The sequence below is a fragment of the Equus przewalskii genome, chromosome 7 (genome assembly GCF_037783145.1).
Source record: "Equus przewalskii isolate Varuska chromosome 7, EquPr2, whole genome shotgun sequence".
NCBI lineage: Eukaryota > Metazoa > Chordata > Mammalia > Perissodactyla > Equidae > Equus > Equus przewalskii.
In genome coordinates, this window is record NC_091837.1 from 38,829,614 (window position 1) to 38,842,722 (window position 13,109).

The 13,109-nt window shown below is 38.5% G+C and overlaps 1 protein-coding gene across 10 annotated transcripts in view; it reads right to left on the bottom strand.

Annotated features, from left to right (window-relative positions):
- Positions 1–2,098: 2,098 nt before the first annotated feature.
- Positions 2,099–13,109, bottom strand: part of CEP192 (centrosomal protein 192) — a 114,774-nt gene continuing 103,763 nt past the window's right edge. For 4 of the 10 annotated variants that reach the window (XR_545667.2, XM_008525297.2, XM_070629563.1 and 1 more), the window contains 4 exons: positions 12,717–12,838; positions 10,141–10,270; positions 9,600–9,658; positions 2,099–2,536 (listed from right to left, as the gene is read on the bottom strand). Coding sequence is in view for 6 of the 10 variants with exons in the window: in XM_008525297.2 (XP_008523519.1) it covers positions 2,398–2,536; positions 9,600–9,658; positions 10,141–10,270; positions 12,717–12,838 (450 nt within the window). In the remaining 4 variants the exon portion in view is untranslated. Of the gene's footprint in view, positions 2,537–9,599; positions 9,659–10,140; positions 10,271–10,453; positions 10,552–12,068; positions 12,253–12,716; positions 12,839–13,109 lie in introns of those variants that run through there. The other 6 variants (XR_011542559.1, XM_008525298.2, XR_011542557.1 and 3 more) reach the window with 5 other exon arrangements.

Consider the following 13,109-nt stretch of genomic DNA (forward strand, 5'->3'; position numbering starts at 1 on the left):
ACTGGGAGAAAACATTTGCAAATCATATATCCGACAAGGGGTTAATTTCCAAAATATATAAAGAACTCATAAAATTCAACAACAAAAAATCAAACAACCCCGGGCTGGCCCCATGGCTGAGTGGTTAAGTTCACATGCTACGTTTCAGCAGCCCAGGGTCTCGCTGGTTTGGATCCCGGATGTGGACCTAGCACCATTCATCAAACCACACTGAGGCAGCATCCCACGTCGCACAACTAGAAGGACCTCCAACTAGAATATACAACTATGTACTGGGGAACATAGGAGAGGAGGAGAAGAAGAAGAAAATCAGCAACAGATGATAGCTTAGGTGCCAATTTAAAAAAAAAGACAACTCGATCAAAAAATGGGCAGAGGATCTGAACAGACATTTTTCCAAAGAACATATACAAATGGCCAATAGGCACATGAAAAGATGTTCAACATCACTAATCATCAGGGAAATGCAAATCAAAACTACATTTAGATATCACCATACACCTGTTAGAATGACTATAATTACAAGACAAAAAACAACAAATGTTGGAGAGGATGTGGAGAAAAGGGAACCCTCATACACTGCTGGTGGGAATGCAAACCAGTACAGCCACTATGGAAAACAGTATGGAGATTCCTCAAAAAATTAAAAATAGAAATACCATATGACCCAGGTATCCCACTACTGGGTATTTATCCAAAGAACTTGAAATCAACAATTCAAAGAGATTTACGCATCTCTGTGTTCATTGCATTATTCACAATAGCCAAGACTTGGAAGCAACTCAAGTGTCCATCAACTGGCACATAAAGAAGATGTGGTAAACATATACAATGGAATATTACTCAGCCATACAAAAGACAAAATAGTCCCATTTGCAACATGGATGGACCTTGAGGGTACTATGTTAAGTGAAATAAGCCAGACAGAGAAAGACAATCACCATATGATTTCACTCATATGTAGAAGATAAACACATGGACAAAGAGAAACAATTAGTGGTTACCAGAGGGGAAGGGGGTTGGGGGATGGGCAAAAGGGACACATATGTAAGATGACATATAAAAAACTGGCCACTGGTGGTAAGCATGATGCAGTCTAGCCAGAAACTGATATATAATGATGTATACCTGAAATTACACAATGTTATAAACCAATATGACCTCAATAAAATAATTTTTAAAAATAAAATAAATAAATAAATACACTTTAGAGCCTGAAGTCATCTCATATTTGATGTACAAAATCTAGGATTGGAGTCGGGTAATGTCACTAAAAGCAGCAACTGTTTAACTTATGAAAAATGTTTTCACAAATTTGATTTCTAAGAAAGAATTTCTAATCAAGAGAAAGTGAGGTGAAGAGGAAAGAACGAATTTGTTTTTCTATTTCAAACTCACAATCATTGGTTCAAAACTGCTACTGGGTTTAAGTCATCTAGGCAGCTTTTCAAACACTCTGAGGTCTTCCTGCTCCATCCATAACATCCGATTGTCATCATGTCCAAGCTACAACCTAGGATTTTGTTGCTCCAAAGGAGAAGGCTGTTGGCTGTGGCTCAAGATACTTTACCAAGAGACTTACTAGCAACGCTTGAGAAGCAATTAAGAATCATGCTCCTCCTGGGTAAGGCCAGGTAACTGGGTCACCTTCTCTTCTTACTTCACATCTTACCACAGCTCAAGATGTCACATCAGGAGAGCTCTTCTGTCCCCTTAGTGACTCACCACCCTCCCGTCTCACCCTGTGTCCCACTAGCACCTGCTTGCAGAGAGCCCCTCCTGGATTCCGGAGCAATTGTTCCATCTAGCTTTAATTACAATAAATGCTATCTTAAGATATATCAACCTCTCCATTATACTCACACAGAATACGAAGATTTTCCCTACTCTGGAGAAAAATAATTTCTTTGAAAGTAAGCTTCCTTTCTACCCTGAGCAATTAGCTACAAGACAGAAGCAACAGAGAAGGAATTTCTTAGGGGAAAGGAAACTATATAATGGAGGAGAAAAATCACAGAACAGACCCAGGAGCTTGGAAATAATTAGCAGGATAAAGTAATATTCCGATTTCTTTATGACATCACCTAAAAAAGGCAAGTTCAGTGGAAATTAAGTTTATTTCTAGATATACCATATTAAAATATATGCCATGTTTATTTAGAATAGTATAATCAATGCAAAAATAGAACTCTCCTCTGTAAAAGTTAAGAACAATACTGTAGGCTAGATACATGATATTTTAGTCAGGTCTTCAGTATTAGCATCTCAGATCAAAGAATCTAGTTATACACACCAACTTATCATACAAAATATATACAAAAGCATAATTGTAGTGTAGAAAAATGAAGTTACCAAAATATAACTTATGTAATTTACTTTACAAAAAATGTATTCCAGTTAATTTTTTTCAAGAGCTTCACCAATTAGTCGAATAGCGACACTCTTGCCCTCGTCTGTCTGAATAACGAGCAAAGCTTCAAATCTGCCCGCCGACTTTGGTCTGAACTGCACGGGCATGTTGATGTAATGCTGGGCCCTGTGAAGAGAAAGGGAACATGAGCAGCCTGACGCCACAGAAACGTGTGAATCACCTGCCATAGTGAGCACAAAGCCTGGCAGAAAGCTCCAGGAGGTTTTTGATGAAAGAATCTAGTCAAGTTACATACAGCTTAAATTTAGCTCTCATTTCTCTGATGCTATAATTAAATAAGAAACTGGCACAAAGTAGAGAAGAATCTAAACTCTGATTCAACAGTACAGCACATAGATTACTGGCTATCCAATAAAAAGAGGAAAAGGGAAATAAGAGGTCTGGTCTGTTGTGTCTGGAGCTTCGCAGTCTGTCTGCAACAGCAGGTGGCCGTCGACCTCAGAAAGAGTCAGGGGGCCTCCTCCACACCCCGACCTTCCGACCGTGGCAGCACACTCAGCTGGGAAGAACATTCAACCGACCTGCCCCGTGCCTATCAGTAACAGGGCTGTAACGGTTTTTGCTCCAAAATTCATACAAAACTTTTATCAAAAATCTTCTTGAAAATGTATTTTCAGATTATACAGTAGGTAATGAGTGCTCTATGTTTAAAAGTAGTATGTTGGGAGGTTTGTTTTTGTCTATAAAACCAGGTCCAAAGAGCTTCAAAAATATACCTTTCCTCCTGCAGTGAATGAGACCACATATACTTTATCACCGCCTATGGACGTCATTGACTTTCAGTCTTAGTTGATAGCTTTTAGACTTTCCTCGAGAGGAGGTACTTCATCCCTCAGTCTCATCTCAGAGCTACATGTTTTAAAGTTCAGCAGTCAGAACTGATAGACACTTTTATTTCCAAAATATTCCTGATAAAACCCAAGACAGTATTAGGTTTTGGGTTCACAATAGCACAGTGGATTAGAAATTTAGAAAGTATTTCAAAGCCCTTTTCCTGGATATAATTGATAACGCAGAATATATACATATACACATATATTTAAAGACTGGGTTACTTTCCCCAAATGCATTATACCTTATTTTTCCATGTCAAAGCTAATGTGCCTTTAAAAAAAGTACCTGTTCCATGGCATTGACAAATCACAATTTTCTCTTTCATGTTAGCATTTCAATATTCAGAATAATAGTACAATTTGCCAACTTAACAGACTTTATAATTTATTAATTACTAAAAGTAATAAAATATCCCAAGGTAAATCCCTGGAAGATCCCAATATTAGCAAATTTCAACATGGAATATAGAACTGTTCTATATTCAACTGAGGAAGTATTTTAAAAAATGTATTGTGATGAACATGTATCATCCACTTTAGATATACAGATACTTTGAGTAAACTATAACACAATTTAGAAAGAACTATGAACTTTAATATAGCTACAGAATACTATCAATAAGATGGACATATTTAAAATAGTAGCTTGTATTATTATTATTAAAAACTGCTTTAATCTCTCTCTCTCCACACACACACACACACGAAACGGAAAAGGTAGTAGTAAAGTATGCTGAACCTAGTGGAGAGGTCTCGTTCTGAACCTTTGCTAGCTAATGGCCCATCTTACGGCAAACGCATATGAGAGCACAGTTTGTGAAGAGAGCAGAGAGGCAGCTGTGGACGTGCATTCTCAACCACCTCGTGCGCTACAGGCCCCGGTCTACATTTAAAGGGCTTATCAGAACCTACAATTATTTAAGCCACACTTTTTCTTTCTTTTCTTTTTTAATTTAAAAGCAATACTTTGTGTAAGAAAAAGCTAGTACGTTAGCACAGCCAAGGTACCATCATTATCAAAGAAATCAAGAAATTGCTTGGGTGAGAAGTAACGACAGTAACGACAGTGTTGTTCCTTGGCTGTGACTTCTGTGAGCACTGTCCTTCCCTCTCAAATGACACAGGACGGTGTGTCAGCTGAGCAGCTGCAGCTTGCCAGGACCTGCAGCATGCTGCTGCATGGAAACGCAGGCATGGAGGAGGGGAGGCATGTTAGACTTGAAAGAAAACAATAGGTGAAGAGGAGGATGCTCTTCAGGGATAAGCGGGAACATGAACAAATTCTTTTTAAAAAGATATGAGAAAGAGATGAATACCCAGAATCCAAAAAGGAACCTTTACAAAAAACCCTTAATGTTTCCTTTTCCCTATTACCTCCTGTATAATCGGTCACGTTAAGGGGGTTAACATCCCCAACATACAGACACATTCACCCATCCCTGCATGAGGCAGAACTCATGCAAGTTCTGGAGGAAGCTCTCCCGCCTATTTATGTCGCTGTCAGTCGACACCCCAAAGGCCACGTGCTGCTTTATGCGTGAGCGTGAGAACTCACTGAGAGCAGCCCCATCAGGCTTCACAACAGCCTTGGAAAAGGGGCATATTTGTAAGGCAATTATTACCTCATGTACCCTACAGATGACTAAAGTCACGTTGTTACTCTGGAAGGGCATAGTTAATGGTGTCACAAAGCAGAAAGCGATCTAATGAATGAAAATGGGATTAATGAAAGGCTGGGAATAGCTTCTCATGATTCTCAAAACAGATCTTGTTTCACTTGCCAAAGCAAGCTAACTGTTGCTCTCAACCAGCAATTAGATTTCATGATCCCTTGTCCAAAGTCAAAGTGTCTCACACTTCAGACAGATACAAAAGCACTCAATGCTTATAATGAGAACGAGTGCTACTATTGCAGTTTTGTGGTAAAAAATTTCAAGTGAGATACTGTAGCAAAGTTCTGCTTCTTTTCCACAGTTGAAAAAAGTCATTTTTTTTAAGTATGCTTTTTGGTGAGGAAGATTGGCCCTGAGCTAACATCTGTTGCCAATCTTTCTCTTCCTTTTTTTCTCCCCAAAGCCCCAGTACATGGTTGTATATCCTTGTTGAAGATCATCCTAGTTCTTCTATGTGGGATGCTGCCACAGCATGGCCTGATGAGTAGTGTGTAGGTCCACACACTGGTGAATCCCGGGCCACCAAAGCAGAGTGTGCAAACTTAACCACTCAGCCACGGGGCTGGTCCCAAGTGATTCTTATGTATAAAGAAACCACCTCTCTGCCTTCCTTTACATAAAATTTAAGCCTATGGATGTGCCATGAGAGAAGAATTTTCTCTGACCTAGGATTTACTCATTTGGTTAAATAGATCACAGAGTTACTCCTTTATAAACATGACTTTCTTATTCATATTTCATGAGGTTTATACTGAGTTGCTGCTATTAAAGTTGATGCTGGAGGGGGTCAGCCCCACAGCTGAGTGGTTAAGTTTGCACACTCCGCTTCGGTGGCCTGGGGTTTACGGGTCTGGATCCTGGGCACAGACCTACACATTGCTTATCAAGTCATGCTGTGGTGGCATCCCACAGAGAGGAACTAGAATGACCTATAACTAGGATACACAACTATGTACCGGGGCTTTGCAACAGTCTTCTTCATCAGGGCCAATCTTCCTCGCCAAAAGAAAAAAAAAGTCGATGCTGGAATTTGTAACATCATGCATTTATCCTGAGTTCCGTAATGATAGTTAATATGGATGAACACTTTCCAGAAACTCATCATGATCAGAATAACTTAAGTATCTGTCACAAGTAAGGTATAAAATTATCTTCAAAGTATAAAAATTTAAAAATATTTTAAAGTAATAACATGTTCAAAGAGTATAAAGCAAACAAAATTGTATCCTGTGATGGTAGCTTATGTAAACTGTCTAAATTTTGCTTAATTTAAAAATACATTCCCATATTTATAAATTGTTTTAGATGCCATTAATATGACCTAAGCTGCACAGAAAAGCAGTGCTCTAATTTATGACAGCTTAAAATTTTCTAGCCTTGCAATGGCAAGTCAACATGCTCAACTCTATAAAAATGTCTACTTTTAAATGGCTAGCAATGAATACATTTTATATTTTGAAACTGGTTTTTAGAAAACAAGTTAAAGCTAAGCAAAATGCCATTTCATTTACAAACATTGAATTTCTCATTAAAAATGTTTTAAGTGGGGCTGGCCCAGTGGCGCAGCAGTTAGTCCACACGTTCCACTTTGACGGCCTGGGGTTTGCTGGTTCAGATTCCGGGTGCGGACATGGCACTGCTTGGCAAGCCATGCCGTGGCAGGTGTCCCACATATAAAGTAGAGGAAGATGGGCACAGATGTTAGCTCAGGGCCAGTCTTCCTCAGCAAAAAGAGGAGGATTGGCAGCAGATGTTAGCTCAGGGCTGATCTTCCTCAAAAAAAAAAAAAGTTTTAAGCATCATGTTTATAATATTGAAGTCGAGATACACATGAAAAGGAGGAGGGGGAGGAGGAAGAAGTGCAGCAGCCGTTGCAGCTGTTATTAAGATAACTACTAAATCCAGGAAGGTTCACAAACAAGAAATAACGCTACTAGCTTGCTACAAAAATCAGATAAAGAAAAATAAAGATGGCTAATATGAAAATAATTTGACAATTTAATTGCCAAAATTATATCTCAATTTAGGTAATGTCCGTATTCTATGAATTTATAATACCTCAATGACAATTATACTATACCACAGAAGGACTGCCACCCCAAAGTTCCCCTTCTATCTCCTTCATTCAATTGGTCTTGTTCCTATATCCCTATTAGGAATACACTCTGCCACGTGCAATCCTATTGCAATGGAATACGTTTAGGTTCTTTTTCTGCAAGAGTCAAGGAGGTAGAGGATTTGGCTTACAAATTTCAGCTGAAATAGAATTTTTAAAAAAATCTGTGAAAGCAAATTAAGCAAAGAACATAACATCAAAAGAGAATTTGAAACCACAATGCCTTCAGTAATGAAAGTTGGAAAATGAATGTTTAATTCCAGGAAGTTTTAACTGCATCATCCTCTAGCTATAAAATGGGGAAAAGTGACATAAAGCTAAACAATTTAACAAGCTATTTTAAATAATGAGTCTTTACCACAACTACAGATAAGCTGAATGCAAACACTGTTTTAAAAAACTGGTAATAGGGGCCAGCCCAGTGGTGCAGCGGTTAAGTTTACACGTTCCGCTTTGCCAGCCTGGGTTTCGCTGGTTTGGATCCTGGGTGTGTACCTACCCATCGCGTGTCAAGCCATGCTGTGGCTGGCATCCCACATATAAAGTAAAGGAAGATGGGCACAGATGTTAGCTCAGGGCCAGTCTTCCTCAGGAAAAAAAGGAGGATTGACAGCAGATGTTAGCTCTGGGCTACTCTTCCTCAAAAAAAAAAAAAAAAGCATGGTACTAGGCTGTTAAAGGGAATTAAAAAAAAAAGATCTGTAAAATTTCTTAGAATTATTTTTTTATTTTTATTTTTTTTAGATAAGAAGAACTTCTTCAAACAAAAATCTGAAGCTCTTCCAGAAGTTGTGACATGTGTACGCTAGTTTACACATAAGTATTCCACCTGAACCACCTTGCATTTAGAGATATACTCCTCCAAAAAGCTGGTTAAGATCAGGATATGAACCAGGCAGAGAAGAAACGGGAAGCAGAATTAATAATGCAGTTATGACGAAGTCTGAATTCAGATAATAACAGCGTTCAGGATAGACCATTTATTCAGTATCTATTTGTACTCAGTTCCTAAGGAGTTACCATCACTGGGAATTTAAATGATCTATTTTTAAATAAACTAATTGCTTCTGCAGTTATGCCACTCTGTATTTAGGAGTACCAACCTCTAATAACACGCAGTACAACATTGCTAGCCTTAAGCCATCAGGGCAAACCTTTAACTGGAGGGATCACAGACTGCTGGGAGACAAGATCTCAGAGCAGAGAACTCGGAAAACGTGGACTTAGTCGTTTTTTAAACTTAGGTCTTTCTCTTCTGTGTAGTTGTTGAAGGGCTCAGTGGGAAAGCACGGATACGATGTTCTATCAAAATCTCTGGATGGACCCTGCGGGCAAGGCCAACTAAACGGAGGGAGGGCTTTATTAACAATGCTGAGGATACCATCGTCTGCTGAGTGCTTCCTATGACCAGGCACTAATACCCACACGTCTCTGATGAGTTCCTCCTAACAATTCCATGCTGTCAGGAGCGTTATCATCTCCACTTTACGAATTAGGAAATTGAGGCTTAGAGAAATTAAGTCTATGACAACTTTCTAGATATATTCATTGTTGAATCTGCACAGTTTGCCTTCAGGTAAGTCTCCCAGAAGGCAAAGGAAGTGCTTAACTCTCGAGTACATAAATAACACGTTGTATAGTATATTGGATGGGGAAGGGGTGGTGAAAGAGTGAAAAGAAAAGGTAAGAGGTGGCAGGAACAGGCCTCCCACAAGTCATCTTTTCACGATCTAGAGATATGTGTAAGTTTCTAGAGCACAGCACTGCTGGTCTTAATAATTCAGTAAGACAGTCCGAGAATGGACTTGCAGAGTGGTCCAAGTTTTCATAGAATATAACATGTTTTTGGAATAGTCTCCTAATGTTAAAATGAAAGATCTTATACTAATTAAATGGTTTGATTAAAGATTCAAAGATGAAGATAAAATTATTCTTCAGTATTAAGCTCAAAAGAACCCTACTGTTAAAATTCTAAGTAACAATGACAACTCAGTTTGAGATTTCAACCTAAATATACATCATAGGGAAAAAGAAAATTAGCAAGGATGACAAGAAAATGAGGCCCTGATTTAAGAACAATATAGGTTATTTGAAGAATGACAACTGGAAAATACCATAGTAAAAGTTTTCCCAATTAGTCTGGGAAGGTTTTTGTCCTAATCAGTGAAAATTTAAATCCCTGATTCTTAGCATAGTGAAAATAACATTCAAAGCAGGAACTGTTCTAAAGTTAATCACAAGATAATTAAGGTTCTACTGCTAGGTAACAGGAATCATATGCTAAGTCCACAACATCGCTTGAAGTTGGGGTTTCTAGATGGTGAAGCACACCTGGGGGCAGTCAGGCACTGCTTTCCTGCAGGCTCCTTCTCTCTGTCCTGCTTATGAAGATGCAGGTGCTCAATGTTCTGTGGGGCTGGCAATGAAGATGAGGGGCTGTAATAGCGGGAGACCGCGCAAGTCCTAACTCCCAAGAGGAATTTCGGTGTCCTTGAAAACAAAGTCCTGAACTAGGATGAGAACATTTTGATTTAGGATAAACTCACCTCAAAGAATACTTTGAATGTTTGACGTAGAAAGGCTCTCTGGGACTTAAAAACTTCAGCTGGAATTTAATATGAAACACTTCATGAAGTTATGCAAGTCAGATATTTGAGCACACTTAAAACATACATTTCTTTAGTTAAAGATAACATTTTATAAATTTAAGTGTAGTCACAAAATTAGGTAAGACAATAAATGCTAATGAAAATACATTTAAGGAAATTTTAATATGAATTTACTCTAGTTTTGACTAGAGTAAATGTCATCCAGAAATACGTAGGTGTGATGGTTCAGAAGAAAAAGAGAAAAAGCTAAAAAATGAAAATATGAAAACAAATGCTAAATATTTTCAATCTTCAGATAAAGGGTCATGAACTTCCCATGAGTTTATTTTCAAATACATATTAAGGCATTTTAAAAATTAACTCATTATTACAACTTGAATATAACCTATAAAACAAGCTTCTTACTATCAGGAAAATGTTTACCAAACAGTTGAATACGCTGACTTTTCCAAAACCCACAGTAGTACTGCCAACTTACTGAGTGTGTAATAAAAGAATTATTTCGCAAATTGACTTTTAACATCCTTGATTCTCCAACTCTAGTTGGCAGAAACTGATACACATCTTCTGGGGCATAAACTCCACGGTGGGTCAAGTCAAGCTGCCTGCTTTGGAAATAGGTTTAAAAGTTAATTATTTTAAAGATCCATAGTAATTTAAACTATTTATATATTAAATTATGAAGTATTGCTTTAATTTCTGTTTTCTCTCACAACTCAGCTAAAAAACAGTTTTGTAATGGCAATTTAACTAATCTGTATAAAGATAATGCTGACAGCAGAAATACTCACATAAAGGTCCTAGGGTAGCTGCTCTGTAAGACAGGAGAGCAGCAGCACCTCCACCCGCTCTTTCTCACTGAAGTCTGGCTTGCCAGGCATCTCAAACCCTGTTTGTAGAAAGGCGATCCTTCCACCTGAGTTTATTTCACCCAGACTACTCACAGTACAGTCCACTGGATGATCTTCATTTTCACAGGGATACACACTACTCTGAGAGTACGGGACAAGCTTTGGCCTCTAGGCAGCATTTAATGGTAGTGACCACTTCCTCTTGCCTTGGCTTCCAGATTGCATGCTGCTGACTTTCATTTCTCTGGCCACTCATTAGTCTGTGCAGGCTCCTCTCCACTCCCTCACCTCTAATGCCGTGTCTCAAAGGCTTGGCCCCGGACATCCCTAACAGCTCACACTACACTCTCCTTAGGCAATCTCATCTCAGCTGATCCAGCGACCTCACACCTATGTGACTTCCAGGTTTGTATTCTCAGCTCAGACTGAGCCTCTGGACAACATACCTATATATCCCGTCATCACACAATTTTCTCCCTTTGGCTATCTCAAAGATATCTTTGTCTCTACAAATACAGACTAAACTTGATCTTTCTCCTCAAACCTGATCCTCTACTTGTATTTTCCATCTTGGGGAATGGTACCTGGGAGCCACCTTTGACCCCCTTTCTCTCTCACACCTCTTTATCCAATCTACCATGAGTTCTTCAAATTTCTTTCCTACATACTTCTCAAATCTGCCCATTTCTCATCATCTTCCTTGACTTCATCTTAGTCCTGGACTTCTTAAAAATAGCCTCTGACTTGTTTTACCCTATCTACTCTTGCCTCCTTCTAATCAGTCCATATAAATACTTGAATCTGATTATGTCACTCAATGGCTTCCAATAGCTTCCCAGATAAACACTCAAATCCTTCATCTGACATTCAAGGCCCTGAGTGGTCTGCACTCTGCCCACCTCCCTCTCTAGCCTCACCTCACACTATTCTCCCTTCTACTCTGTGCTGTAGGCCTGTGGGCTGCTTTTGGTTTCTCAAGAGCCAACAATCCTCATCACCTTAGTCTTTTACACAGCTGGGAACTTTTCCTACCCTGTTCACCTAGGTCATTTCCACTCATCCTACTCAACTTAAAGGTCCCATTTCAAGAAGGTTCCCAGATATCACAGATCAAGCTCCTTCTGTCATGTTTCCCATTTATTTCCTTCCAGTCCTTTCCAACCCTGTTAGTATGATTATTTGTGATGTGACTCCTCCTCTAGAAGGTGAAGTCCAAGGAGGCAAAGAGCAGGGCAGCTTTGCTTCCTGTCTTATCTCCGCTACCTGGCACAGTGAGCATTCAGTAAGCATGGGATGAGGAGACGAGCAAAGACATAGAGGGTGTGGTAAGAATATACTCTTTAAAGGATTCTAATTTCTTACAAAATGCATTATTCACTCCCATTAGAAAATAAATGACCACATTTATATTAAGTTCAACAGGTATTGAACATATCCATTTTTCTTACAAGCAACTTCCTCCAGAACTAAGTCAGACCTAAACATTAGTTAATTAAGGATTAGAAGAAATATTTTCATTAGGTAAAATACTTAAATATTATCAATAAAGCTACGTAAGCTGCTGGTATAAAATATACATTTTTTTAAAGTTTTTAAGAATCTATTTTCATATACTACTTTTGGGAATAGTTTTGAGAAAACTATTTGGCGGTTTACTCCAAAGTTAAACTCATGCTTACCATATGACCCAGCAATTCCACTCTTAGGTATTTTTATCCAAAAGAAATGAAAAGGTATGTCTACAAAAATACACACACAATAATGTTCATAGCACCTTCATCCATAATGGCTCCAAATTAGAAGCCAACCAAATGTCAATAAGGAAATGAACAAATTATGGTATGTTCATATGATGGAATACCAAACAATACAAAGTAACAAACTACTGATATACTCAACAACACAAATGAATCCCAAAAAACATTAAGAAGCTAGACACAAAGACTGCATATGTATAAGAAATTCAGCAAAACCAACCTACAGCAATAGATCAGAATAGAACAAATCTTGGGGTACGGGTAGGGGTTGACTGCAAAGGGACACATAAGGACTTTCTGGGGAGAGAGAAACACTCTCCATCTTGACTGGAGTGGTAGTAACGCATGTAAACTTACAGGTAAAATCATTGAGCATTTTACCGAATGCAGTTACATCTCAATAAAGTACTGGAAAAAAATTCATAAGAATGACAGAAACAACATACCCAGGTATGAGAGCAGAAGCCTCTGATGCAGCTTGTCTTTGGGGCTTAACTAAATTATCTATTTTAATGAGGGTATTTGTGGAAATGCATGGATTTTCTGGTTCATTTTCTGCTTTGACACTCTGTATAAAAAAATCACAGGGTGGTGGGGGAGAAATAAATACTCTAGGAAAATATATGGATATTTACCTATTTGAATTGTACTATTTCCCTCATAACTTTTTAAGAGGAGAAAAGATTTTTAAGTTCCCTAAAATTACAAACTCTATGCTTTCTTTTACACACACACACACACACACATACACACACACAATCTTACCTAATCAAGTCAAACAGAGGTTTCATAGAGCCAAACCCAGACCTTCAACATGCCAATCAATAAAAACAAATGAG